We start from the raw sequence: 27,647 nt of genomic DNA on the forward strand, positions 1-27,647 counted from the left end.
CCCGTTTTTCTTTTCTTTTTTTTTTTTTTTTTTTTTGGTTTTTGGTTTTTGGGCCACACCCAGCGTTGCTCAGGGGTTACTCCTGGCTGTCTGCTCAGAAATAGCTCCTGGCAGGCACGGGGGACCATATGGGGCACCGGGATTCGAACCAATCACCTTTGGTCCTGGATCGGCTGCTTGCAAGGCAAACGCCGCTGTGCTATCTCTCCGGACCCCCCCCCCCACGTTTTTCTTTTAATCTAAAACCTGACATTGCGACCTAAATCGTAGGTAGGGAATCTACGTTCCTAAATCGTACGTAGGGAATCTACGTTCCCTCTACTGCAGAGTAAGAACTGCCCAAGGAGCCCTGGGATTCCGGGGAGGCATCCAGGTGGGTTCAAGGACCTGCGGACGACGAGACAAAACCTTCTGCAATGACAGCTGTTCCCGCGCCGAGTAGCATCGGGGGCGGAGCCTCATCTCCGAGAGAGTCCGACCGGCCTCGGCTTGGCCCCGCCCAGCTCTGCTGCTGCTGCTGCGGCGGCGGCGGCCGTAAAGCGAGGCTGAAGCGTGTGGCCACGCCCCTTTCACCGCGGCCGTAAAGCGAAGCCGCGGCCACGCCCCCTGCGCGTCTCTTATGACGCGGCGCCCGGCACTTTTCGCGCGGGAAAAGGCGGCGGCGATCCGGCTGTCGGGGCCATGGGGCTGCTGCAGCGGTGCGAGGAGGTGTTCGGCACCGCCGACCTCTACCAGGTGCTGGGCGTGCGGCGCGAGGCGTCGGCCGGCGAGGTGCGGCGCGGCTACCACAAAGTGTCGCTGCAGGTGCACCCCGATCGGGTGGCCGAGGGCGCCAAGGAGGACGCCACCCGCCGCTTCCAGGTAGGCCCGGCCCGGCCCGGCCCGCGCGGGAAGTGGGGCGCCCTGGGGGTGCGGCCTGACCCGGGCGGGTCCTCTCTCTCCCCCCGCGTCGTGGCAGATCCTCGGGCAGGTCTACGCCGTGCTGAGCGACCAGGAGCAGCGGGCCGTGTACGACGAGCAGGGCGCCGTGAGCGACGACAGCGACGCGCTCGCGCAGGACCGCGACTGGGAGACCTACTGGAGGCTGCTCTTCAAGAAGGTGGTGTGACCCCGAAACAAACCAACAACAACAACAACAACAACAACAAACAACACTTTTAAGTATAGACACCTCACGCTGCTAGTCTAGAAGTTGTGTGTCCTGGGTGAAGACGCCCAAAGTTAAACACTGTCATTACATATCATAGAAAGCTCTTTATTTATTTTTGGTTTTGGGGGTCACACTCTGCTGTGTTTAGGGGTTACTACTCCTGGCTCTACGCTCAGAAATCACTCCTGGCATCGGGGGACCCTATGGGATGCCGGGATTCAAACCACCGACCTTCTGCATGCAAGACAAATGCCTTACCTCCATGCTATCTCTCTGGCCAGAAAGCTATTTATAAAGAGGAAATGCATGTGATTGTATATCTGAACATTATAAATTTAGATAGAACATTATAAGTGTTTATAAGCAGTAGGGGAAGATGTATGGAAGGGGAAGGTAACATATTTTATTTTTTAGCAAAAATATATGTACTGAAGCATTGTTATAGACAAAACACACCATCTCAATGTGTGCACACAACCCAGCACAACACATCGAGCCTTTGGGATTGGAGGACTAGTTCATATGTTGATGGATGGCCAAGCACATGTAGGGAGCAGACTCGAGCTTTTCTGGGGGAGAGGGGGTTCTAGTACTTATATCAGTGCACTAACCATGAAAAGGCTCAGTTTCCTTTGAACACAGCTCTCTTCTGTCTAGGGCAGTGCTTCTCAATTATTTTCTGTCATGCCCCCCTAGGAAGAAGAAAATATTTTTGTGCCCCTCCGCGTAACTGTAAATAGTATCTTTTTGTTTTGTTTTGTTTTTGTTTTTGGGCCACACCCGGCGGTGCTCAGGGGTTACTCTTGGCTATCTGCTCAGAAATAGCTCCTGGCAGGTACGGGGGACCAAGTGGGATGCCCTGATTCAAACCAACCACCTTAGGTCCTGGATCGGCTGCTTGCAAGGCAAACACTGCTGAATGCATAGCTTTTCGAAGCGGGGTTTGAAGCAGGACTCAGCGACTCAGCTCCAGAGACATACAGAAACATAAACACGGGGCTTGGCTTCTTATGACAGTGTTTGCCGAGGTCAAATGCGCCCCGCTTTATGGAGCCTCGCGCCCCACTATTTGAGAACCATAGGTCTAGGGGAACCTCATGTGGATGCCCTTGTATACAAGGATTGTGGGGTTTTTTCAGGGGATGGAGGCCATTTCCTTTAGTCTCAGTGGACTTTACTTTTCATATCCAGCTGTGCCTTCCACCACTGAAAAAGGTGCTAGATTTTCTTTACCCAGAATTTTTAACAAGGAAGGTGGTTGGACTAGGGAGAACTTTTGGGTAAGTCTGGTCTTGCAGATTTGACTCCTTGCCACAGCTGTCATGTTTGGGGAGAAAACATTTCTGCACTCGAAATCTAGTTTTGCTTTTTCTTTTTTTTCTCCTTGTCTTTGGTGTTTGAGTTACACCTGGAGGTACTTAGGAATTACTCCTGGCTCTATGCTCAGAACTCATTCCCAGCAGGTTGGGGGGAACAGTGATTGAGCCTGGGTTGGCAGCTTGCAAGGCAAATGCCCTCCCTGCTGTGCTATCACTCCAGTGGCTCCCGGATGCTTCTTTAGAACCAAATTCTCCAAGTGAAACTATCTTTCTGGTTTTCTCAGATCTCTCTTGAGGACATTCAGGAATTTGAGAAGACCTACAAAGGGTCTGAGGAGGAGCTGACTGACATCAAACAGGCTTACCTGGACTTCAAGGGGGACATGGACCAGATCTTGGAGTCGGTGCTGTGTGCACAATATGCGGATGAGCCCAGGATCAGGAGCATCCTCCAGCAAGCCATCGAGGCCAAGGAAGTGCCAGCCTATCGCGCTTTTGTCAGGGAGTCGCAGCAGAAGATGAATGCGAGGAAAAGGAGGGTGAGTTTGGGTAGTTTGGGGTCCTTCTGAGCAGTGGCCTGGGCCGTCCTGAACATACCAACAGGTCAGATCCAGGGCTGCTGCTGAAGCTGCTGCTTTAGCTTTCCAGGGTTACAGGGCTGCAGTTTTCAGGGATCAAACCCCACCAGACACTCACTGGCCTGCATTGAACCCCAGTGCTCACTCTTGGCCCAAGAGGGTAAGATTTGAAAATGGTTCTTATTAGCAATTTCCATCTTGACTGTTTCTGAGACCTCTTTGCAGCAAGAGAGGTCTATGGGAGGCCCCTATAATCAGGGTGAATGTGACACCTTATTTTCTCCAGTTCAGCAGTTGCTCCAAGAGCTGAGCTGGAGCCTATTAGATAGACTACAGGTGTCCTCAGCTTTTCCCACTCTTGACCCCTTTTCACCTGAAAGTCTAACCTGGCAAGTGCTACCACACACGCCCAGACTGAAAAATGTGATTGATTCAAATTGATTTTTGGTTGTCTCACATACATAGCCCTTTTACTGTTGCCAAATGTTTTGGTAACCCCCTTCCTTGGCCCCCATTTTAATTAGGCTCCTTGTGGGGGCCTGGGAACCACAGAGTAAGCACCAGGATCCAGAGTAGTGTGGTCCACCTTGCTTCAAACCTGTGAGCTAGCATCAGTCACAGACTGGCTAGTAACCACCCAGGGAAGTCAGATGAGTCTTTTTCATGCTGTGATGTAGAGCGAGATGGATAAAAGAATTGGATTGAGAGGAGATCATTGGTGCATAGGTTACATGTGCTTCAGCTCCAACTACTGGGGCGTATTAACGCACAAGGGCTGGGAGCTGGGAGTCACACTTAAAGCCGCACATGTGCAGGGCCTTGGCTCCCCAATCACCGGCCTTGCAAATCAGTCCTCAGCTCCATAGTAACTGAGCACAACTTTCCTGAGCTTGGGGTGATAATGGCCTAATCTGAGACTCCAGCAATCTTTGTGTGGGAATGTGTAGTCTCAAAGGATTTGGGGAGGGTTGGAAATAGCCCCTGGATCCTATCCCTGTGGGAACTCTCTGATCCCAGTGTTCCTCAGCCCCAGGGTCACTGTATTCATGCTGTACCACACCTTCTGTGGGTTGGTGACTCCTGTGACCTAATTGCAACCCTAAAAGGGAGAACTAACTTCTTATGAGCCTTTTCCAGATTTTCTCCTGGTATTTTGGTAACTGCTCTGGGGAAATCTTATCATGAGAAAGTGACTTTGAAATTAAATAATGGTTCAAACAAGAATTTAAGTCTTTGTTCTGACCACACAAGACAAATTTTGTTTCTTTTGGTTTGAAACCATACCTGGTGGTACTTAGGGCTTACTGCTGGCTCTTTGCTTAGGGATCACTCTTGGTGGGATTTGAGTGACCATATGTGGTGCTGGGGATTGGCCATGTGTAAGGCAAGCACCCTGCCTGCTGTACTGTCACCCTGTACCACAAGACAAATTCTAATTTGGGCTGTTCTTGAGGCTGCTACCTATCATGTAGGAAAGTGGGTTTCCAGGGGAGAAATCTTGGGGCCTATAACCTGCTCATGTTTTTGAAGGCATCTCAGCCTATGGCCTTTCCTAGCTCTTACATCATTTTGTTTTCCTTCCTGTCACTACATGGTTTATGAATACCAAAATAACACATCCACTAACAGAGAAAGGGGAAACGTGGATATATTTTTGGGGATGGAATGTCTACTGTTTTTCTCAGCAATGTTGCTTTTTAATATGTGATAGTTATATAATTTTATAGAATTCTTGATTTGAAAGGGATCTTTTTTTTTTTTTTTTTGAAAGGGATCTTAATCACAGGTTTGCTCTTTGGGGCAAAGGGAGTATTTCCAGCTGTTGGTCATCATGGAGTCTCATGAGTGTCTGTTTTAGGCTCAGGAAGAGGCTAAGGAAGCGGAGCAGAGCAGGAAGGAGTTGGGGCTGGACGGAGAAGTTGATAACCTGAGAGCCATTATTCAGGTAAACTGAGGTAGCTTTTCTCTGAAGGCAGTGCTGTCTCTTCCCTGTTGTTTCCTATAGCAGTGTTTATTTTTTTTTTTTTGGAGTGAATTTTTGGTTTTGTTTTTTAGACTTCCCTGTACCATCTATTTAACCCTTTAAAGTATCCATTTCGGTGTTTTCTTTTTTTTTTTTTTTTTTTTTGGTTTTTGGGTCACACCCGGCAGCGCTTAGGGGTTACTCTTGGCTCTATGCTTAGAAATCGCCCCTGGCAGGCACGGGGGACCAAATGGGATGGTGGGATTCAAACCACCATCCTTCTGCATGAAAGGCAAATGCTTTACCTCCATTCTGTCTCTCCGGTCCCCCATTTCAGTGTTTTCTAATCATAAAGCTATGTAACTTTCAGCACTAGTCGTAGGACTTTGCATCGCTCTCTTGTCCCATTTGCCTGTCCCACCCACTCCTGCAACTCCTAAGTGTTTTCAAAAGTCTTTAGAAAGCCTTAGTTTTTGAAATATTGTGTTTGCCCTTTTCAAACAGAGCAAACAGAAGGATCGACAAAAGGAAATGGACAGTTTTCTGGCTCAGATGGAAGCAAAGTACTGCAAACCTTCCAATCGAGGAGGGAAAAAAACAGCCCTCAAGAAAGGAAAAAAATAGTAGAGTATTCTTCTCAGAAGTCCTCAATTGTGAGTTGGTGTTGTCAGCAAGGTGTGGTCAAGAGCTGAAGGCTAGTCATCCCACACTCAGGTGTTTTACAGCCTGTATTGTTCGGATGAGTTGTGAAAATCCAGCAGAAGCACTAAGCCCAACTTGACAACCTCGAGTCTGAGTTGAGTCTGAGTCCCGTGAATCTGGAATGTTCCCCACAGCACTGACTTTTGTGACTTTTCGTAGCTGGAATTTAGGGTGATGGCAGGTGTGTCCACACTGCCTGGGAAACTTAGCATTTTGCCATAAGGGAACTTGCAGAGAATTCTGTAGGATTTGCTTGTGTTCCCATGAGTTTCCAGTTTAGAATGCTTTGCTAGACTTCCTGTCTTCTGATCTCTTGCTACACTTACTGTCTCCCAAACACTGGTAATGTTCTTCCAGTCTTTTTTTTTTTTTTGTTCTTCCAGTCTTAATGAACATAGTGGACCCTCTTTCCTTTTGTTTGACTCAGCCGAATTTTGTACTCTAGATATAAAGGAGGTGTTCGATTACTTCCCAGTATTTTTCTAAGACACATGAATACATATAAACAGGTAACAAAAATAACATTAGCTTTTAAAATGGTCATTCCAGTTAATTTAGTCATTCAGTTAAAATGATTTAGAGGGGCCAGAGTAGTATTCCTTTGCATGCTGTGAACCTGGGTTTGATTCCCAGCATCCTATATGGTCTCCTGAGCCCTGCCAGAAGTGATTCCTGAGTGCAGAGCCAGGAGTAAGTCCTAAGCATCATCAGTGTAGTCCTCAAACAGAAGACACAATAAAAGGCTGAGAAAAAATTGTGGCATTTTAAATATTTTCAGCTGGCTCACAAATTGGTGCCAATCTGTAGATGCAAACCAGTGAATGGTCACTGTTGTAATGTGAAAAAATGTGGTCTCGGTAGGTGTCCTATAACTCCCAATATGCATAATTTGCTGAACTTTTCTGAACCTGTTTCCTTATTTATAAAAGGGTGAGGGTCTGGGTTAAATGCCATCGGAGCCCCCTTCCAGCCCATGTACTCTTCCCATGTAAAGGGATGCTGTCTTGATCTGCTGACTTGCTATCATGCATATTCGTGGGATTGATAATTGTGAAATACTCAGTTAGGTTGGTTTTCTAATGTTTCATTAAACTATTTGAGGGATTCTTAGGGGATCTTCAACTTCAAATATGATTTAAACCATAATAGTCAATATCATGCATAAAACATTTCAGAGGGATTGCAAACAAGTTAAAAACTCTTGAATTTTATTACAAATATAATTTAATACAAGTTGGTTGACGCATGTCTTCATATGATAGCATGGAATCTTCTCTCTTGTTTTTAGCCCGAAGCAAGTTCTTCTTGTTTCAGTCCTATAGTCACTGCCTGGATCTGGAGACAGGTCCACCTCTGTTTTGAGATTTTGTAGAGCCATGTAACTGAGAACCTGCCAAATGGACAAGACCATAGTGACATTAGTAGATCATACAGACTTGGTCACTCCATTTTCTCACAGCAGGACCTTCTTGCTCCAGTGATCAGCTAGACTTGAGTTGGAGTGGAGCCAAAGTAAGACAGGGAAGGTCCTTAGCATGCACACAGTCAACACAGCCAACCTGGATTCAATTCCTGGTACCCCATAGGGTCCTTAAGCCCATCAGAGACCTGAGCACCAAAAGGTGTGGCCTCCAAACAAAACAAAAACCAGCTCCAGGCTTCTGGCTGACTTGGGATTGGTGGAGCCTTACCCCCTCCCCTAGAAGGTGGCGCTGTTGCTGCCCTTGCCAGTGGTGTCCCCACCCCCTACCAACCTGGCACTAGGGGTTCTCCCCCACCATGGATTAAGGGGTACCCCCAGACAGCCATGATGGACCATCTGGCATGAGACCACCTATGGGACCCCAGTGGGAATATCTGGATGAGGGAGGAGCTCTGTCTTTAGGCAGTGCTCTGGATCACTCCTGGTGGGTTTCAGACCGTATGGTGCCAGGGATAGATCTTGGGCCAGCTGCATGTAGACATGCACCCTACCCACTGTATTATCACTCCAGCCCAAGAATAGACTTTTAATGTGCACGCCGATTGATTTTATCAATAGGAAACATCAGCTGCCTAGCACTTCTAAATTTTACCTACAACATAATGAGAAATGACCCCAATGGTGGTGAAAAGGCCACTCAAGGAAAATCTAAGATATACTTCAATCTATCTCTCCCCACTCCTATAAACAGAATCTATGTGAGATACCTGAGTGGTAGGCCTGGGCTCCCTGAGAGCCATGAGTTTGCCCAGTGACATGCAGACAAGGTCCTTGCTGAGATAGAACAGGATAGATACCGTTTACTTGGCCATGATAAGGTTCACTTAATGCAGTACAAGAAAGCAAATACAGGGCCCGGAGAGATAGCACAGTGGCATTTGCCTTGTAAGCAGCCGATCCAGGACCAAAGGTGGTTGGTTCAAATCCCGATGTCCCATATGGTCCCCCGTGCCTGCCAGGAGCTATTTCTGAGCAGACAGCCAGGAGTCACCCCTGAGCAGCGCTGGGTGTGGCCCAAAAAACAAAAACAAACAAACAAAAAAAAAGCAAATACAGTTTTTGGAGGCGGGGGTTTGATTTTGTTCTTTTTGGGGGGGGTCATGTTCAGTGGCACTCGGAGTTACTACTTCCTGTCAGGCTCAGGACATAAGAGATGCTGGGGTTCAAACCTGGGTCAGCTGCGTGCAAGGCAAATATCCAACCTGTTCGTGCTATCACACTGGCCCCACATCTATAGATTTTTCTGGCACTGAGCAAGATAACTTTTTTTTTTTTTGCTTTTTGGGCCACACCAGATGACACTCATGATACTCAGAGGTTACTCCTGAGGTTACTTTCTGAGTGGTCAGAAATTGTTCCTGGCTTGGGGGACCATATGGGACACTGGGGGATTGAACCGCAGTACGTCCTAGGTTAGCGCATGCAAGGCAAATATCCTACTGAATAGCACCACCACTCTGGCCCCAAACTTCTTGTTGTTTTGGGGCTATACCCAGTGGTGCTTGGGGGACATGGGGTCCCAAATTGAAGGCAAGTCTAGAGTCGTGCAAATCATACACCCTCATAGCCTTCCCCATCGAGCAGTGAAATTAAGCTGTGTCCTACCTGCTCCTGCAGATCTCCGGCCAGGCCGGGTTTGATGATGGTACTGGGTATCTGGCTAGAAGAGGAAAGAAAGAAAAAAGAAAACCACTTAAAATGTAACTCCCTAAAGGATAATATATGAGCAGACTCTGGAAGGAAAATTTTCATCTGACATCTTTAAATGGCGTCCTCTATAATCCTGAGTGAAATGAATTTAGAACATGTGTGAGGTCCAACCAGATTGTGAGCTAGTGGCCATAGGACCATGTAATTGGTAAGAAACTGTCTGTTCTATAAACTTGTCAGCAGTATTTGTGGACTGGGGAATAAAATGTTAAGGGTGAAGGAGTCAAGGAGCTCACACCCTAGTTTGATCCTCAGCACTGGCAGTGGTCCCTGAAGCACTGCCAGGAGTAATCTCTGAGTACCACCAAGTGCCCCCTATCCCACCGGAAAATGACAGAAACACAATGATAAAAGCCAACAATATTTAAGTGTAAAATAAATCCTGTTTCCATGTTGCGACAGTGGGACCAAGAGACATAAGGAAATCTGGTGAAGCCCTGTGTTCTTGATTTGGGGCCAGCAAAAGTCTTTTGTAGAGAGCTTTGTGGGCTAACCCCTCTCCTCAGCTCCATGGAGAGCAGCTACAGTGCTGAAATGTCAGGGTGCCTTTTCCCTAGGAAAGCTCTTTACAGGCAGGCATTAGGCTGAGGAACCCAGGAGTGTAATGTGCAGACCCGAAGGTGAAAAGACTAGGGAGCAAGTTCCTAGTCTGACAATATTGGACCCCAAACTCATACTTCCTAATTGTTCTACCAGCTCATCTTTGTTACTGGAGGGGAGGGAGTGGGACAAGAGCTGGCGTGGTGCTGGGGATCAAACCCAGGCCTTTTGCATGGAAAGCATGTGCTCAGACCTTTGTGAAATCTTTCTGGCCCTCATCTTTTTGGGGGAGCACACCCAGTGGCGCAAAGGGGTTACTCCTGGCAGGCGCAGGGGACCACATGGGATGCCAAGAATCGAACCTGGGTTGGCCACATTCAAGGCAAACACCCTACTGGCTGTTACTACTCTGGCGCCTGGTCTTCCCTTTTAGGACAACAGCAAATTGCTAGAGAAATGGCTATGGGTTTTAACTTACTGTTATAAACATCTGAAAACGAAACATTAATTTCTGCTGAATATAACTTTTTTTTGGGGGGGGCCACACCCATTTGATGCTCAGGGGTTACTCCTGGCTATGCGCTCAGAAATCGCCCCTGGTTTGGGGGGACCATATGGGACACCGGGGGATCGAACTGTGGTCCGTCCACTTGCAAGGCAGACACCTTACCTCTAGCGCCACCTTCCTGGCCCCTGCTGAATATAATTTATAAATGTCTTATAGTTAGAATTCCACATTTTATCTTTTGCTAATTAAGTCACTATGTCAAGCCATCTTTGGTTCCTGTCCTACATCTTCTCAGGCTGGGAAAAAAACATGTCACTCTACCAGAAACAACTGTGTTGTGTTGGGCCTGGAGAAAAAGTCGGGCAGGAGGAGCTTCTCCTGGGGCTGCTGGTGCTTTGGGTTGTCCAGCACTGCGCTGCGGGCTCGGCCCGAATCGTCGTGGGCTTTCTGAGGAGACACAGAAATCACCACCTGGTTACACAGTCAGAAACTGCCAGCCACATAGCTACAACCCCACGCAAGTCAGTATCCAGATTGTACTTTGCACTTCAAGACCAGACTGAGGAACATTTGCTGATTACTAAGTGCCCAGAGTCTCCACACAATGGCCCTGGGACAACCACAGACCTTGGAGTTCTGGGACCCCACAGTGACCAGGTGGTCGACGTCAGGCGTGCCAATAGGTGGCAGCAGATTATTCCGGCTCAGGGTCATCGGGAAGGAGGAAAAGAGGGAATCCGCTGTCACAGGGCTAGATGGAAAAGCAGATCAAATCAAGCAAACAAGTTAGAAAAAGCCAAGCAAGGAACCCAGTGAGTTGAATGTGCACAGGAAACTTTACGCTACCTGTTTCGAAGTGATCTCAGTGAAAGGATTTTGGAAGTTAAGGTATTTGGGGGTTGGTTTAATCCTAGTATTCTGTGAGTTTGGGGGCCGGAGCCACTGACCCAGGATGGACTGTGGTTCAATCCCCCAGCATCCCATATGGTCCCCCAAGCCAGGAGCGATTTCTGAGTGCATAGCCAGGAGTAACCCCTGAGCTTCACTAGATGTGGCCCAAAAACCAGAAAAAATAGTCTTTTCTGAGTTTTGTTGATATGCTTTATTCTGGCACACAACAGAAGAAACAACTTTCAGAGAGAACTAAAACCAAATGCTTCCCATTGTACACATCTCCCAACTACGGGTTTATAATTTCTCCTCTGGGGATATTGACCTTTATGTGACTTGTGGTTGTCCTGATGGATATTTATAATTCCAGGTAAATTTTCATTTCCTTCCAAGGAATTTGGAGCATTTTTTAGTATTACTTAGACCTAAAACCGTAATTGAGACACAATGATACTTAAAAAAAAAACTCCCAGGAGAAACAACTTATTTTTACCTTTTGAAAAACAGGAGGATGAGAGATTAATATACAATAAGACCACTCACCCCAAATGAATAGATCTAGATATATTAACAAATGAAGAAGTAGGTAAGTAAATCTTGATATCCTGAGAAGAATTTCTGGTTGTTTGGGACATTTCTTTTAGTGATTCTATGGAGATTAACAAAAATTTGGGGAAAAATACATTGGATGAGAAGTATAGTGACACCTAGAAGCTGAACTCAAGAGTTAGGGCTTTGTTGGGGCCGGAGTAGTGGCGCAAGTGGTAGGGCTTTGCCTTGTACATGGTGACCTAGGATGGACCATGATTTGATACTCTTCGCATCCCATATGGTCCCCCAAGTCAGGAGTGATTTCTGAGCGCATAGCCAGGAGTAACCCCTGAGCGTCACCGGGTGTGGCCCAAAAACAAAAAAAAGAGGGCTTTTGGTAAAAAAAAAAAAAAATCATTAAGGAGTTTCATGAATCAACTGCTGGAGTAACAGTGCAGTGGTAGGGCATTTGCCTTGCACACAGCTGACCCAGGACAGACCTCAGTTCAATCCCCAGCATCCCATATCATCCCCTAAGCCAGGAGTGGTATCTGAGTGCAAAGCCAGGAGTAAACCCTGAGTGTCACCAGGTGTGGCTTCCCCCACCCACCCCCAAAAAAGGGGGGGGGGGCCCGGAAAGATAGCATGGAGGTAGTGCTTTTGCTTTACATGCAGAAGGTCGGTGATTCGAATCCTGGCATCCCATATGGTCCCCAGAGCCTGCCAGGAGCGATTTCTGAGCATAGAGCCTGGAGTAACCCTGAGCACTGCTGGATGTGACCCAAAAACCAAAAACAAACAAAAAAACATCTAATGAAAGAATTTTATTTAAAAAATTGACTTTGGGGTATTCTACATTGGGTAGAATACCTGTCTTGCACACAGATAACACAAGTTTGTTTTTTTGTTTGTTTGTTTGTTTGTTTTTTGTTTTTAGGTCATACCCGGCAGTGCTCAGAGGTTACTCCTGGCTCCACGCTCAGAAATCGCTCCTGGCAGGCTCAGGGGACCATATGGGATGCCGGGATTCAAACCAATGACCTTCTGCATGAAAGGCAAACGCCTCACCTCCATGCTATCTCTCCAGCCCCTTGATAACCCAAGTTTGATCCTCAGCATTCCTTATGGTCATGGAGCCATCCAGGAGTGATCCTTGTGTACAGCGTCAGGAGTAATCTCTGCATACTGCTGGGTTCAGCGCCCAAACCAAAACCTTTTTCCTTTTTTTAGATTTAAACCAATGCACAATGCCGTTTTTTTGGACATAGATTTCAGTCTGTTTTGGGGCCACACCCAGTGGCACTCAGGGATTACTCCAGTTCTGTGCTCAAAAATCACTCCTGGCAGGCCCAGAGGACTATATGGGATGCAAACACCCTACTACTGCGCTATCACTCTGGGCCCCTTTGATCTTATTTTAAATTAATTCCCCTAAGAAATAGCTTTGACTAGTTCCCTGCACATCGGCCTTTGGCACCTACATTCGGGATCCTCGGAGGATTTCCTCCAGTGGCCTTGGTGTTCCCGCACGTGAGTGGCTGGTGCTGATGGGGTGGAGGGTGCGGGGCGGTGGGTTGCGTCTTCGGGCGGATTGTACCGTATGTGACACGCATGATGGGCTGAACTCCAGGCCTCGGCCTGGCCAGTTCCGACTTGAAAGGATGGTGCTAGATGCAGGCCTTAGCAGCTTGTCACCGAAATCTCTAGGGGCCAGATGAGAAACCCACAGTGAAATAAGGACTTCTCTGACAGGAGACAGGCTATAGCATCAGAATGCACAGGAAGTGACAGTTTCTAGAAGCTCTATAATCCAGTTCTTGTCTACGCTCTTTATATTTTCCTGTCTCCAAACCTTTTCCTGTGGCATCATTTCTACCCAGAATGCATCTGATACCCTTCTCAGCTGCTCCAGATTGGCTTCGATGACAAGTTCAGAGCCTCCACTTACCCACCAAAGCGCTTCCCTTTGGGAAGACTTAGAGCATCCCCTTGGCACAATACTTGTCTCTTTGTCACCAAAAACTCTGGAGAGGTGTCTTGTATGTGTTCCTTCTCCACTAGGGACCATCTCTTTATGTGGGGACACTCCTTCCCTGCACATTCACCTTGGGGGGGGGGGGTCAGCCTGTGCACACTGACTGGCTGATTGCTTTCCTTTTATTTCTTAAGTCTTTTATGTAAACTCTGTGAAAATGTTTTATTTCTTACAAGAGCTTGTCCATGAGGGAGAGATTTCTTGGCTGCAGAGGCATTCCATGAACCAAGAGGCTGTTCACGTTTGGCTGATGACCACTTCCTGCTTGATAGAAACTTGGCTATGAGTCAGGAAGAGACAAGCCTTATTAGTGGTTCTCAACTCTGCCACACAGTTAATACTGTCAATGAAGTCATTTGTATCTTTCCTCCCAAGCCTTCACTTTTGTTTACCATTAGGGCCCTGAGTCCCCTCAAAATGACAGAAGAAATAGGACAAAATGCTTGCCTTGCATGCTGCTGATCCCTAGTATCCTTGGCCTCCCATAGTTCCCCCTCAAGGATTACCAGGAGCAATTCCCTGAGGAGGGAGTGGGAGTAACTTCTAGGAATAGCAGGTATGGCTCACCCAATCCCAAATCAAAGATATAAATGATAGGATAGCACTGTTTCCTGTTTCTAACTGACAAAAGACAACAGGTTGGGAAACCAGATCATGAAGATGAAGCAATGAACAACTGTTCAGATAGCAGAGAGGATTTTTAATGTCATTACCATGTATGCTGCACTAGAAAAGAAAATCCAATAAGGGATGGAGTGATAGTACAGCAGGTACTTGTCTTGCATGTGGCCAATGCAAGTTTAATCTCCAGCATGCCCGGATGCTGCCCTGAACCCCACAGGAAGTGGCCCCTGAGTACAGAGCCAGGAGTAAGTCCTGAGCACTGGTGGGTGTTGTCCCCAAACCAAATAAATAACAGGTCAACAGATGAAAATATTGAAAATAAAGGCTAGAGGGGCCGGAGAGATAGCATGGAGGTAAGGTGTTTGCCTTTCATGCAGGAGGTCATCGGTTCGAATCCCGGCGTCCCATATGGTCCCCCGTGCCTGCCAGGAGCAATTTCTGAGCATGGAGCCAGGAGTAACCCCTGAGCACTGCCGGGTGTGACCCAAAAACCACAAAAAAAAAAAAAAAAAAAAAAAAAAAAAGAAAAGAAAAGAAAGGCTAGAGTGATAGCACAGCGGTAGGGTGTTTGCCTTGCATGAAGCCTACCCTGAACAGACCTAGGTTTGATCGCTGGCATCCCATATGGTCCTCCGAGCCTGCCAGGAGTGATTTCTGAGCTCAAATCCAGGAGTAACCCTGAACACTGCCAGGTGTGGTCCAAAAAAATCAAACAAAAAATATTGAAAATAAGATAAGGTTTAGGAGATATCTCAGAGGACCTACTGCACATGCACCAGGTTCTGTTTCTGAAACTGCTGGTCCCCCAAGCACTGCTGACAGTCTTCTGAGCACTGTAATAGGAGTAGCCTCTGAGCACCTTGGATGGTGGCCCAAATAAAAAAAACTGAGGGCCCGAAGAGATAGCACAGTGGTGTTTGCCTTGCAAGCAGCCAATCCAGGACCTGGTTGGTTCGAATCCCGGTGTCCCATATGGTCCCCCGTGCCTGTCAGGAGCTATTTCTGAGCAGACAGCCAGGAGTAACCCCTGAGCGCCGCCGGGTGTGGCCCAAAAACCAAAAAAAAAAAAAAAAAAACCAAAAAAAAACAAAAAACCCGAAAAAAAAAAAAAACTGAATACGGTTGAGATAAGAAAAAAAGGAGGGAAATTTTATTTTAAAAAATTCAAAGGCTGGGCCCGGAGAGATAGCACAGCGGCATTTGCCTTGCAAGCAGCCGATCCAGGACCAAAGGTGGTTGGTTCGAATCCCGGTGTCCCATATGGTCCCCCGCGCCTGCCAGGAGCTATTTCTGAGCAGACAGCCAGGAGTAACCCCTGAGCACCTCCGGGTGTGGCCCAAAAACAAGAACAACAAAAAAAATTCAAAGGCTATAGGTGATAAATAAGTTTCACAAATATAACTGCTAATGAACTCTCTCCCCTTTTTCCATTTGTTCTCTATTTCTTAATAACTTTGCTTTCTGTCATCCCAAAACAGATGTATTATGATCAGTTATGTCAACAATGTGATACATTTTCTTTAAATAAATAATTCAATGGTACCACTACAGAAACTCTTAAGATCAGTGCTTCTTTGCATCGGACACTATATTTCAGCCCAAACATCCTTTCCCAAAACTGCTAAGATTTACTTTTCATTTCTGATTTCTTTCCTTCCTTCCTTCCTTCCTTCCTTCCTTCCTTCCTTCCTTCCTTCCTTCCTTCCTTCCTTCCTTCCTTCCTTCCTTCCTCCCTCCCTCCCTCCCTCCCTCCCTCCCTCCCTCCCTCCCTCCCTCCCTCCTTCCTTCCATCCCTCCTTTCTTTTTCTTTTTTGGTTTTTGGGTCATACCCGGAGTTACTCAGGGGTTACTCCTGGCTCTGTGCTCAGAAATTGCTCCTGGCAGGCTCAGGGACCATATGGGATGCCAGGAATCGAATCACCGTCAGTCCTGGGTTGGCCGCATGCAAGGCAAATGCCCTACTGGTATGCTATCTGTCCAGCCCTCAATCCTAATTTTCTTCCTTTTTTTGGTTCTTGGACCACACCCGGTGACACTCAGGTGTTACTCCTGGCTATGTGCTCAGAAATTGCTCCTGGCTTGGGGTACCATAGGTACACCAGGGGATTGAACCATGGTCTGTCCTAGGTCAGCCACATGCATGGCAAATGCCCTACGGCTGTGCCACCATTCCGGCCCCTCAATCCTAATTTTCTATGAATTTTTCAAACTTGAACTACATTGGATTATCATGATAAACATAACTACTTAAGAGTGTCCTTAAAGATAAGCCAAAAAAGGGAAACATTTAAAAATAAATTAGTTAATAGATAACAAATATAAAATAACATATTTCTCAATGAATATAAAATAATTCATAGCCATAAACAATATGCTGTTTTCCATTAGTTATGAATTTACCAGGACTCTGCACTAGATTTGAAACACTTGGCTTTGAGCAAATTTCCTCCACCATAACATTCCTAGACTGCAGTTCCCCCTCTACTCACTTACCAGGTTGGAGGTGAAAGACAGCACCTTTGACTGTGGGACTCGAGGTAAGATCAAAGGCGGTGGTTCATTCAGCTCAAAGGGGCTTCCTGAGCCTGGTCTGGTTGCTGTTGCATTACTGTCGTCTTCTGAGCAAAGGAATAGAGTCTATTGCCCGGTTGTATCTACACAGCCTGAGCAACAGGACTGAAAAAAAATCTGTGAAAATACAGAATCCTAAGCCATACTTTATTTTACTTTGTAGCCTAATGCCCTGCCTCCTGGGCACATTGGGGATGGCGTTAGCCTTGCACATGGCTGATACAGATTCAATCCCCGGTATCCCATAAGGTCCCTGAGCCTGCCAGGAATGATTCCTGAGTGTAGAGTCAGAAGTATACCAGAATGCTACCAGGTGTGGCCCCAAAACCAAAACACAAAAAATAACTTTCAAACAAATAATTAGGTTTTTCCCAGGAGATGACAAAGGCCTGGAGCGCACGTTCTCCACATAGAAACCCCAAGCTCAGTACCCAGCATCGTAGCCCCTAAACACTGCTGGGCTGTCCCCAAAGGTACCAAAATAAAGTGGCTTGCCACAATCAACAAGGCTGTTGATTCCAAGCTGGAGAGATAGCACAGCAGTAGGGCATTTGCCTTGCATGTGGTCAGCCCAGGATAGATTTAAGTTCAATTCCCGCATCCCATATGGTCCCCGATCCTGCCAGGAGCGATTTCTGAGTGCAGAACCAGGTGTAACCCCTGAGCGCTGTCAGGTGTGGCCCAAAACCCCCCAAAAAAGAAAAAAGGCTGTTGGGTCCAGAGAGATAGCACAGCAGTAAGGCATTTGCCTTGCAAGCAGCCGATTCAGGATGGACGGTGGTTCGAATCCCAGCATACCATATGGCTCCTGTGCCTGCCAGGAGCAATTTCTGAGCACAGAGCCAGTAGATAACCCCTGAGCACCGCCAGGTGTAAACCCCCCCCCCAAAAAAAAAAAAAAAGAAATAAGGCTGTTGATTCTTGTTGGGACCTGATGGAAGGAAAAGCAAAGAGCTCCCTCACAAAGCTGTGCTATGGAACACTTGCAGCTGACGAAAACATTTCACTAATGAATCTAGTATTCGCTTGTCATATGCTACCATAGGGTACTTAAATATGACTAGTACGATTGCAGAACAGAGTATAGAGACCTCCAGTTACCACATGGTTAGTGTGGCTCCAGGGGAACCATCACATCACATCACACTCTGCCTCAAAGAATTCCCACCCATAAAATTATATTAATACCCATTGCTAAAAATCACCATCCTACATAAAGGAGAAGCTTTGAAAGCAAGTGAGCAGAAACAACATAATCAGATCAGTAAAGAAGATACAAATTAGAATTACCAGGTACAGTATGTAAAACAAAGGAAATAACAAAATATGAGTATCAAGGCCAGAAAGATAGCATATCAGGAAGAGTGCTTGCTTTGCATACGGCCAACCCAGGTTTGATCCCAGTACCCCATTTGGCCTCCAGAGTGATCCCTGAGCAAAGAGCCAGGAACAAACGTTGAGCATAGCTAGGCGTGTCCCTTAACCCAGCCCCCTTTTCTGAGTACAAAGCAAGCCTTGGTATCAATAACCCATCAGATCTGATTCTACTGGTGTCACTTGAGAAGGTGAGTCTGGCAGGAGGAGGAAAGAATTAAAAAGATCGCAAATATTTAGGGAGGACAGACACATTCATGGCACTGAATTTCATCAGTATATATAGAGGTCAATTTAGAAAATTATTCACTTAATTATACACTACAGCTTAATGGTTTATTATATAACATCAATTCTTTAACAGTCAGTTCAAAAATGTATTTTGCCCACACAAAATTGCTTTTCCTTGTGTATCATTCATATTCAAAGAGAAAATTCAATCTCTATCATAAACTAAACCCTGCTATTCATTTGCTCATTCTCAAATAATTCCAAAACATCTGTAAGGGTTTGTTTGGTTTTTTTTTGGTTTATTGGGTCACACTTGGAGATGCTCAGGGGTTACTCCTGGATTTGCACTCAGAAGTTGCTCCTGACAGGCTCAGGGGACCATATGGGATGCTGGAAATCAAACCGAGGTTCATCAGGGTTGGTGCAAGGCAAGCGCCCTACTGCTATGCTACCGCTCCGGCTCCATCTCTGAGTTTCTGTGGAAAAAAAAAAATAGAAGCACAGCGTGGGGTGGGAGAGTGATAGCAGATAGCAGATAGAGCATTTGCCTTAAATGTGACTGGCCCAGGTTTTATTCCCAGTATCCCCAATGGTCCCCCGAGCCCACTGGGAGTGACTCCTGAGTGAAAAGCCAGTAGCAATTCTGAGCACTACTGGATGTGGCCCAAAACAAAATATAAATAAAAGACAAGCACTAGTAAGCTACTTTTGTGCCAGTGAAACATAGATGGGTCAGGGATTGAAAATAATACTTTTTAAAAATGAGTCTTACCCGAAGCAAACCCTTCCCAGTGGTTCCGTATCAGCTGTTCCATATAGCCCAGAACCTTTCTCCACACGGCATCAAATACATGAGCAAGGATGTTCTCTTTCATGCAGTAAAGTGGGGAAATCGGAGGGTACCCAGATTTCTGCTTCTCTTTAGTTGCTCTGCATTTCCTGCCGTGGAGCTCTTCTTCCCTATGACAGGTGCAAGAAGGAAAATAACAGGTGGCCAAAAATAAATAAATAAATAAATAAATAAATAAATAAATAAAAACCAACTAGGATTTTTGTTTACAAAAATCATACCCCTTCAACTGTTTCTAAAAACTATTTCAGAGTTTGCATGAATTATTGCTAACAATGTTCAAAGGTAAAATATTATGTAGAGGGACCGGAGAGATAGCATGGAGGTAAGGTGTTTGCCTTTCATGTAGAAGGACGGTGGTTCGAATCCCGGCATCCCATATGGTCCCCTGTGCCTGCCAGGGGCGATTTCTGAGCCTAGAGCCAGGAGTAACCCCTAAGCACTGCCGGGTGTGACCCAAAAAACAACAACAAAAAATATGTAGATAAAAAAATTATAAAAATGTTTGATCCTGGGCCGAAGAGATAGCATGGAGGTAAGGCATTTGCCTTGCATGCAGGAGGTCATCGATTCGAATCCCGGCATCCCATATGGTTCCCCCGTGCCTGCCAGGAGCAATTCCTGAGCCTGGAGCCAGGAATAACCCCTGAGCACTGCCGGGTGTGACCCAAAACCATACACACAAAAAAAGTTTGATCCTAGGAAGATAAAAATGACAAATGTAAGAAGAAAATACATTGTAATGCATAGCAGGGAGGGAATTTGCCTTGCATGCAGGCAACCCAGGTTTGGTCCTAGAGCCTGCCAGGAGTGATTTCTTTCTTCATTTTTTTCTGTTTGTTTTTGGGTCATACCAAACTCTTGGCTCTGCGCTCATAAATCACTTCTGAAAGGCTCCAGGGACCATGTGGGATGCCGGGAATTCATCCCAGTCTGTCCTGGGTCGATTGTGTGCAAGGCAAATGCCCTACTGCTGTGCTATATCACTTCGGCCCCTGGGAGTAATTTCTGAGCACAGAGCCAGGAATAATCCCTGAGCAGTGCCAGATGTGGCCCCCCAAAAAAACAGAACAAAACAGAACAAAACAAAACCATAGTTTAAGTCCAGTATGTGGAAATAATAAGACTTGATATCAACCAACAATGTGAACTCTAAAATGACAGAAACATAAATCTAATTAAGGATGATATTGGTACTGAATTCTTTTTTGTTTTTGTTTTTGTTTGGTTTTTGGGTCACACCCAGCAGTGCTCAGGGGTTTCTCCTGGCTCTACGCTCAGAAATCACTGCTGGCAGGCACGTGGGACCATATGGGATGCCGGGATTTGAACCACCATCCTGCATGCAAGGCAAACGCCTTGTCTCCATGCTATCTCTCTGACCCCTAAATTTTAGAAAGAAAAGATACTATGTATTGATACACTAAACTGGAGGTTAGTAGCAAATTCAAAAAACATAATACTCACACATCTGTGTGATCAAAAGCTAGGTACTCCTCTATGATCCCTTCAGAGATGATTACACAATCTTCCTCTCTCTCCAGAGAAGACAGGCTCGGGCATTTGGCAAGAGAAGGCACTTTCTGAGCACAAGATGTAAAATGTAATTTCTTCCCTCTTATACCAAATCTGAAGGGGAAAGTCAAGGAAAAAAAAGAACTCAGACTTGGTTTCCTTTTTTTTTTTTTTTTTTTTGTTTTGGGTCACACCCAGCAGCGCTCAGGGGTTACTCCTGGCTCTATGCTCAGAAATTGCTCCTGGCAGGCTCGGGGGACCATATGGGATGCCGGGATTTGAACCACCAACTTTCTGCATGCAAGGAAAACGCTTTACCTCCATGCTATCTCTCTGGCCCCCAGACTTGGTTTCTTATTTCCTTGGAGATAAAATCTCTAAAGTTATCTATTATGAATAGTGAAAAATAAGGCAATTATAAAATTTGTAACAACAGACCAAGTAAATTCAAGGGCGTTTGCCTTGCATGTTGTAGACCTGGGTTCGATCCCTAGCATCTGATAGGGTCCCCAGAGCCTGCTAGGAGTAACCTGAGTGCTGCCGGGTATGACCCCCCCAAAAAAATCGATTTTCTGGGGGCTTCCTGATACCTGCGGGAGACTGCTGAGAAAGACCCCAGTGAACTCAATCAACTTAATCCCATCAAGGTTCATCAACCAGGTAGGAGGTCCCAGCCCACAAGGCGGTATCATCTCCTGCCTAGTGCCTTTATAAAGCCTCTGCATTCCTCCATTTTGAGCTTCTTTTTTTTTTTTTTTTTTTTTGTTTTTTTTTTTGGGCCACACCCTGTGATGCTCAGGGGTTACTCCTGGCTATGCGCTCAGAAGTTGCTCCTGGCTTCTTGGGGGACCATATGGGACGCCGGGGGATCGAACCGCGGTCCGTCCTAGGCTAGCGCAGGCAAGGCAGGCACCTTACCTCCAGTGCCACCGCCCGGCCCCCATTTTGAGCTTCTTGATCCCTTCGGGAGACTGCTGAGAAAGACCCAAGCAAACTTAATCAACTTAATCCCATCAAGGTTCACTGACCAGCAGGGAGGACAGCAGGGAGGACAGCAAGGAGAAGCACGGCTTCTCTGCTTTGCTACGTGGCCATGCATATCTCTCAGTCCATGAACCCTACCATAACATGCAGCAAAAGCCACCCTACAACTGTGTCAATGGGGAAACAACGCAGGACAACAGCATGTATAGAGAATGAAGATGGCAGCTCTGATGTCCCAGAGAGTACCAACCACATAGTTAACATCTCAGACAAGGTATTTAGAGTAGTAATATGGAGAATGCTCATAGGACTCAAAGAAAGAATTGATCAAGCTGAAGAGAACACAATCAGAAAACTCCAAACTGAAATAACAGAACTGAAAACCTCAGTAAATGAAATTAAAAACTCAATGCAAAACATCTCAGAGTAACAGCAGCCAAGGACAGAATCAGCGAGCTGGAAGATGAGATGCAGAACAACTCCATACAGCAGAAGAGAATGGAAATGATCCTTAAAGCAAATGATCAGACAATGGAAAAAATACTCAAAGAATGTGAAAAGATGAAAATAGAAGTCCTTGACAAATTCAACAGAAATAACATAAAAATCATTGGAGTCCCAGAGACCCAAGGAAGAAAATCCCCAGGAAGAATCAATAGTCAAGGACATCATTACAGAGAAACTCCCAAAGCTAAAGAATACATGCAATCAAATCCTGTATGCCTGAATAGTATCAGCTAAAAGAGACCCAAAGAAAAGCACCTCAAGACACATTCTAGTCATAATGACAAATACCACAGATAGGGATAGAATACTGAAAGCAGCAAGATCAAAAAGAGAAATTGCATTCAAAGGAGCATCCTTAAGATTTAAATAACCATCTTTAACAAACCCGCAAGGCCAGAAGGCAATGGTGGGATATAGTGTCAAAGCTCAACGAAATGAATGCTTCCCCTAGAATACTGCACCCAGACTCACTTTCAGGTTTGGGGGAAGTATACATAGCTTCACATAGCTCAGAAATGTTACAAACTCAAAACAGACTTAAAAGAAAAACTGAGAGGCCAGAGAGATAGCATGTAGGTAAGACATTTTCCTTGCATGCAGAAAGACAGCAGTTGGAATCCCGGCATCCCATATGGTCCCCTGAGCCTTCCAGGAGCGATTTCTGAGCGTAGAGCCAGGAGTAACCCCCTGAGCACTGCCAGGTGTGACCCAAAAACCAAAAACCAAAAAAAAAAAAAAAAAAAAACAAAACTGAGGGGTCGAAGACATAGCATGACGGTAGGATGTTTGCAGGACGGTGGTTGAATCCCCACATCCCATATGGTCTCCCGATCCTGCCAGAAGTGATTTCTGAGCATAGAGCCAGAAGTAACCCCTGAGCACTGCTGGTGTAACCCAAAACAAAAACAAAAAACAAACAAAAAAAAAAAAAACCTTGAAAAATAGACCAATAGACACAATAAGCTTCTACACAAAGATGACACTAAAGACAATTCTCTCCCTCAATGTCAATGGACTAAATGCACCAGTTAAGAGACACAGAGTGGCAAAATGGATCAAAAAGCTGAAGCCAGGGGGCCAGAGAGATAGCATGGAGGTAGGATGTTTGCCTTGCATGAAGAAGGATGATGCTTCGAATCCTGACATCCCATATGGTCCCCCGAGCCTGCCAGGAGAGATTTATGAGCGTAGAGTCAGGAGTAACCCCTGAGTGCTGCCGGGTGTGACCCAAAACCCCCCCCAAAAAAGCTGAAGCCAACATTCTGTTGCCTACAAGAAACACATCTAAATAGTCAGAACAAACATAGACTCAAAATCAAAGGCTGGAGGAAAATCATCCAAGCATATAACTCCCTGAAAAAAGCTGGAGTGGCCATATTAATATCAGACGACACAACCTTTAGACTCAAAAAAATTATAAAGGACAAAGATGGTCATTTATTACTAATCAGGAAAAAATATCACTCTCTAAACATATACGTACCCAAGGAAGGACAAGCAAAATATTTTTTTTGTTTTTGTTTTTCGGGTCACACCCATTTGATGCTCAGGGGTTACTCCTGGCTAAGCACTCAGAAATCGCCCCTGGCTTGGGGGGGACCATATGGGACGCCGGGGGATCGAACTATGGTCCTTCCTTGGCTAGCACTTGCAAGGCAGACATCTTACCTCTAGTACCACCTCGCCAGCCCCGCAGCAAAATATTTAATATAATTGTTGACAAACCTGAAGGAAGACATAAATATCAACACAATAATAGTGGGAGACCTCAACACTACCCTGTCACCCCTTGATAGGTCAACCAGGCTGAAACCCAACAAGAATATACTAGCACTGAAAAGAGAAATGGAAGAAAATGGACTAGAAGATATATATAGGGCACTCCATCCCCAGAAACCTGGATACACATTCTTCTCCAAAGCACATGGGTCATTCCCCAGGATAGACCACATGCTGGCCTATAAAACATATCTCCATAAAATCAAGAGGATAGAAATTGTACAGATTACCTTCTCAGATCACAAGGCACTAAAATTAGAAGTGAACTACAAAGGGCCACAGAAGAAAAACTTTAACACCTAGAAATTAAACAGCACACTGCTGAACAACCAGTAGGTCAGAGATGAAATCAAAGAGGAAATCAAAACATTTCTGGAAACAAATGACAATGAAGACACAAACTATCAGAATTTATGGGACATGGCAAAAGTAGTACTAAGAGGAAAATTTATAGCTTAGCAAGCACACATCACAAAGAAAGAAGGGGCCTACAAAAAGTTTAATGACACAGATTTTAAAATTAAAAATGGTCAACAAAAGAAGCCAAAAATAGGTAGGCAGAAGGGAATAATAAAGCTCAGAGAAGAAATGAAATGGAAATGAAACAGAGAAACTTAATAAACTTAATAAACTGGTATAGATCAATTAATAATAAACTGGTTAGATCACTACAGATATTGCTGAGATTCATGAGATATTGCTGAGATTCAGGTAATCAGAGACTACTTTAAGAAACTCTATGCCACAAAACATTTGAATCTGGAAGAAATGGATAAATTCTTGTACTCCGGGGCCCGGCGAGGTGGCGCTAGAGGTAAGGTACCTTGCAAGCACTAGCCAAGGAAGGACCGCTGTTCAATCCCCCGGCATCCCATATGGTCCCCCCCAAGCCAGGGGTAATTTCTGAGCGTTTAGCCAGGAGTAACCCCTAAGCATCAAACGGGTGTGGCCCGAAAAACCAAAGAAAAATTCTTGTACTCCTACAATCTTCCATGGTTAAACCAGGATGATCTAACGCAGTGGTCGGCAACTTGTGGCTTGCGAGCCACATGCGGCTCTTTACACTTTTGAATGCGGCTCTTCTGTGTTCCGGGCGGTCACTCTAGGAGTCAGGACTCTGCTCCTTGCCTCTGTTAGTGCACGACCTGTGTACAGCCCTGAACGGCTGGCTCCACACAGCTCTGGGCGGGTCATGTGGTATGGGGTGGGCGTGACTTCCTGTGTATACCATCCTAAGTATTTTCTGTTTTAAAAATGTGGCTCTCGGGGCCGGAGAGATAGCATGGAGGTAAGGCGTTTGCCTTTCATGCAGAAGGTCATCAGTTCGAATCCCGGCGTCCCATATGGTCCCCCGTGCCTGAGCATGGAGCCAGGAGTAACCCCTGAGCACGACCGGGTGTGACCCAAAAAAAACCACACACAAAAAAAATTTGTGACTCTCGGGGCTGGCAAGGTAGCGCTAGAGGTAAGGTGTCCGCCTTGCAAGCGCTAGCCAAGGAAGGACCAGGTTCGATCCCCTGGTGTCCCATATGGTCCCCCCAAGCCAGGGGCAATTTCTGAGTGTTTAGCCAGGAGTAACTCCTGAGCATCAAAACGGGTGTGGGCCGAAAAACCAAAAAAAAAAAAAAAATTGTGGATCTCCGGCCGAAGAGATAGCATGGAGGTAAGGCGTTTGCCTCTCATGCAGAAGGTCGGTGGTTCCAATCCCGGCATCTCAGATGGTCCCCTGAGCCTGCCAGGAGCGATGTCTGAGCATAGATCCATGGGTAACCCCCATGGGTAACCCCTGAGTGCTGCCGGGTGTGACTCAAAAACTCCCGGCATCCCATATGGTCCCCCTAAGCCTGCCGGGGGCGATTTCTGAGCATAGAGCCAGGAATAAAGGAATAACCCCTGAGCATTGCTGGGTGTGACCCAAAAACCAAAATAATAATAATTAATAATAATAATAATAAGTTTCAATCGTGGTTTTGGCGAGATTTAACTCAGTTGATAAAAAAAAGTTGCCGACCACTGATCTAGCATATCTAAATAGACCCATCACTACTGAGAAAATTAAAAGAGTAATCAAAAGTCTTCCTAAAAACAAAAGCCCAGGCCCAGATGAATTCTTTCAAACCTTTCTAGAGGAACTACTCCCAATCCTTTTCAAGCTCTTTCATGAAATTGAAATATCAGGAACTCAGACCTCCATCTAACACCATGCACAAAGGCCAAATCCAAATGGATTAAAGACCTGGATATGGGGCCGGAGAGATAGCATGGAGGTAGGATGTTTGCCTTGCTTGCAGAAGGATGGTGATTAGAATCCCAGCATCCCATATGGTTCCCCACCCCCCACCCCCCCCAGCCTGCCAGGAGCAATTTCTGAGCACAGAGCCAGGAAAAACCCCTGAGCGCTGCCGAGTGTGACCCAAAAACTAAACAAAACAAAAAAAGACCTGGATATCAGACCCGAAACCATAAGGTATATTGAACAACATGTAGATAAAATACTCCATGAAATTGAGACTAAAGGCATCTTCAAGGCAGAAATAGCACTCTCCATACAAGTGGAAACAGAGATAAACAGATGGGATTAAATTAAGCTGAGAAGCTTCTGCACCTTAAAGCAAATAGTGCCTAGGATACAAAAGCCATCCACAGATTGGGAGAAACTATTCACTCAATACTCATCAGACAAGGAACTAAATCTAAGATATACAAGTTACTGACAGCACTTAACAAGTAAAAAACATCTAACTCCATCAAAAAATGGAGAGAAGAAACGAACAATTTCTCAAAGAATATAAATGGCCAAAAGCCACATGAAAAATGCTCTACATCACTAATTATCAGAGAGATGCAAATCAAAACAACAATGAGGGGCCAGAGAGATAGCATGGAGGTAAGGCATTTGCCTTGCATGCAGAAGGATGGTGGTTTGAGAGATAGCATGGAGGTAAGGCATTTGCCTTGCATGCAGAAGGATGGTGGTTTGAATCCCGGCATCCCATATGGTTCCCCGAGCCTACTAGGAGTGATTTCTGAGCATAGAACCAGGAGTAACCCGAGTGCTGCCAGGTGTGACCCAAAAACCAAAAAAACAAAACAAAAAAAAAAAAACAAAAAATAAAAACAATGAGGTCTCATGCTACAGAGACTGGCACACATCACAAAGATCAAGAACAATAAGTGATAGCAGGGATGTGGGGAGAAAGGAACTCTCATTCACTGCTGGTGGGAATGCCATCTAGTCCAGTCCTTATGGAAAACAATATGGAGATTCCTCAAAAAACTGGAAATTGAGCTCCCATAAAATCCAGCTATACCACTCCTAGGGATATACCCTAGGAACACAAAAATGAAATACAAAACTCCTTTCCTCACACCTATATTCATCACAACACTATTTACAATAGCCAGAATCTGGAAACAACCAAGATGCCCTTCAACAGATGAATGACTAAAGAAACTGTGGTACATATACGTACACAATGGAATATTACGAAGTATCAGGAGAGATGAAGTCGTGAAATTTTCCTAAACCTGGGTGGGCACGGAAACTCTTACACTGAGTAAAATAAGTCAGAGGGAGAGAGAGACACACAGAATAGTCTCACTCCTTGAGACCTCATCTCTAGGACCAGCTCATGATAAGAAGCTCACCTCAAGGAGGGGTGAGTGTATGACAATGTTAATGAGTGAGAGAAGTAGAAAGCTTGTCTGGAATACAGGGAGGGGGTGTGGGTGGAGGGATATGGGGTGCATTGGTAGTAGGAATGTTGCACTGGTGAAGGGGGTTGTTCTTTTTGTAACTAAA

The 27,647-nt window shown here is 45.7% G+C and overlaps 2 protein-coding genes across 2 annotated transcripts in view; one reads left to right on the top strand and one right to left on the bottom strand.

The window, feature by feature from the left end:
- The first annotated feature begins 627 nt into the window (after nt 1–627).
- On the top strand, nt 628–5,802 carry DNAJC9 (DnaJ heat shock protein family (Hsp40) member C9). Its single transcript, XM_049789214.1, has 5 exons — nt 628–861; nt 959–1,099; nt 2,754–3,008; nt 4,906–4,992; nt 5,515–5,802. Exons 1-5 carry the CDS (start codon nt 682–684, stop codon nt 5,632–5,634), a joined length of 783 nt encoding a protein of 260 aa, XP_049645171.1. The 5' UTR covers nt 628–681; the 3' UTR covers nt 5,635–5,802.
- A 1,090-nt stretch (nt 5,803–6,892) lies between these two features.
- The window catches only part of FAM149B1 (family with sequence similarity 149 member B1), a 32,931-nt gene continuing 12,176 nt past the window's right edge, over nt 6,893–27,647 (bottom strand). The window contains exons 6-14 of the mRNA XM_049789146.1: nt 20,528–20,689; nt 18,983–19,170; nt 16,528–16,652; nt 13,584–13,690; nt 12,857–13,078; nt 10,581–10,704; nt 10,275–10,400; nt 8,801–8,855; nt 6,893–7,102 (exon numbers count right to left, since the gene is read on the bottom strand). Coding sequence (XP_049645103.1) covers nt 7,035–7,102; nt 8,801–8,855; nt 10,275–10,400; nt 10,581–10,704; nt 12,857–13,078; nt 13,584–13,690; nt 16,528–16,652; nt 18,983–19,170; nt 20,528–20,689 — 1,177 coding nt within the window. The 3' untranslated portion in view covers nt 6,893–7,034. The remainder of the gene's footprint in view (nt 7,103–8,800; nt 8,856–10,274; nt 10,401–10,580; nt 10,705–12,856; nt 13,079–13,583; nt 13,691–16,527; nt 16,653–18,982; nt 19,171–20,527; nt 20,690–27,647) is intronic.

Source organism: Suncus etruscus, chromosome 15 (genome assembly GCF_024139225.1).
Source record: "Suncus etruscus isolate mSunEtr1 chromosome 15, mSunEtr1.pri.cur, whole genome shotgun sequence".
Classification (NCBI taxonomy): Eukaryota; Metazoa; Chordata; class Mammalia; order Eulipotyphla; family Soricidae; genus Suncus; species Suncus etruscus.

Bases quoted from the DNA above. Each gene is read 5' to 3' on its own strand.
- DNAJC9 (XM_049789214.1), top strand. From the start codon at position 682: ATGGGGCTGCTGCAGCGGTGCGAGGAGGTGTTCGGCACCGCCGACCTC. The intron at 862-958 runs GTAGGCCCGGCC...GCGTCGTGGCAG, and splicing joins ACGCCACCCGCCGCTTCCAG to ATCCTCGGGCAGGTCTACGC. The intron at 1,100-2,753 runs GTGGTGTGACCC...TGGTTTTCTCAG, and splicing joins GGAGGCTGCTCTTCAAGAAG to ATCTCTCTTGAGGACATTCA.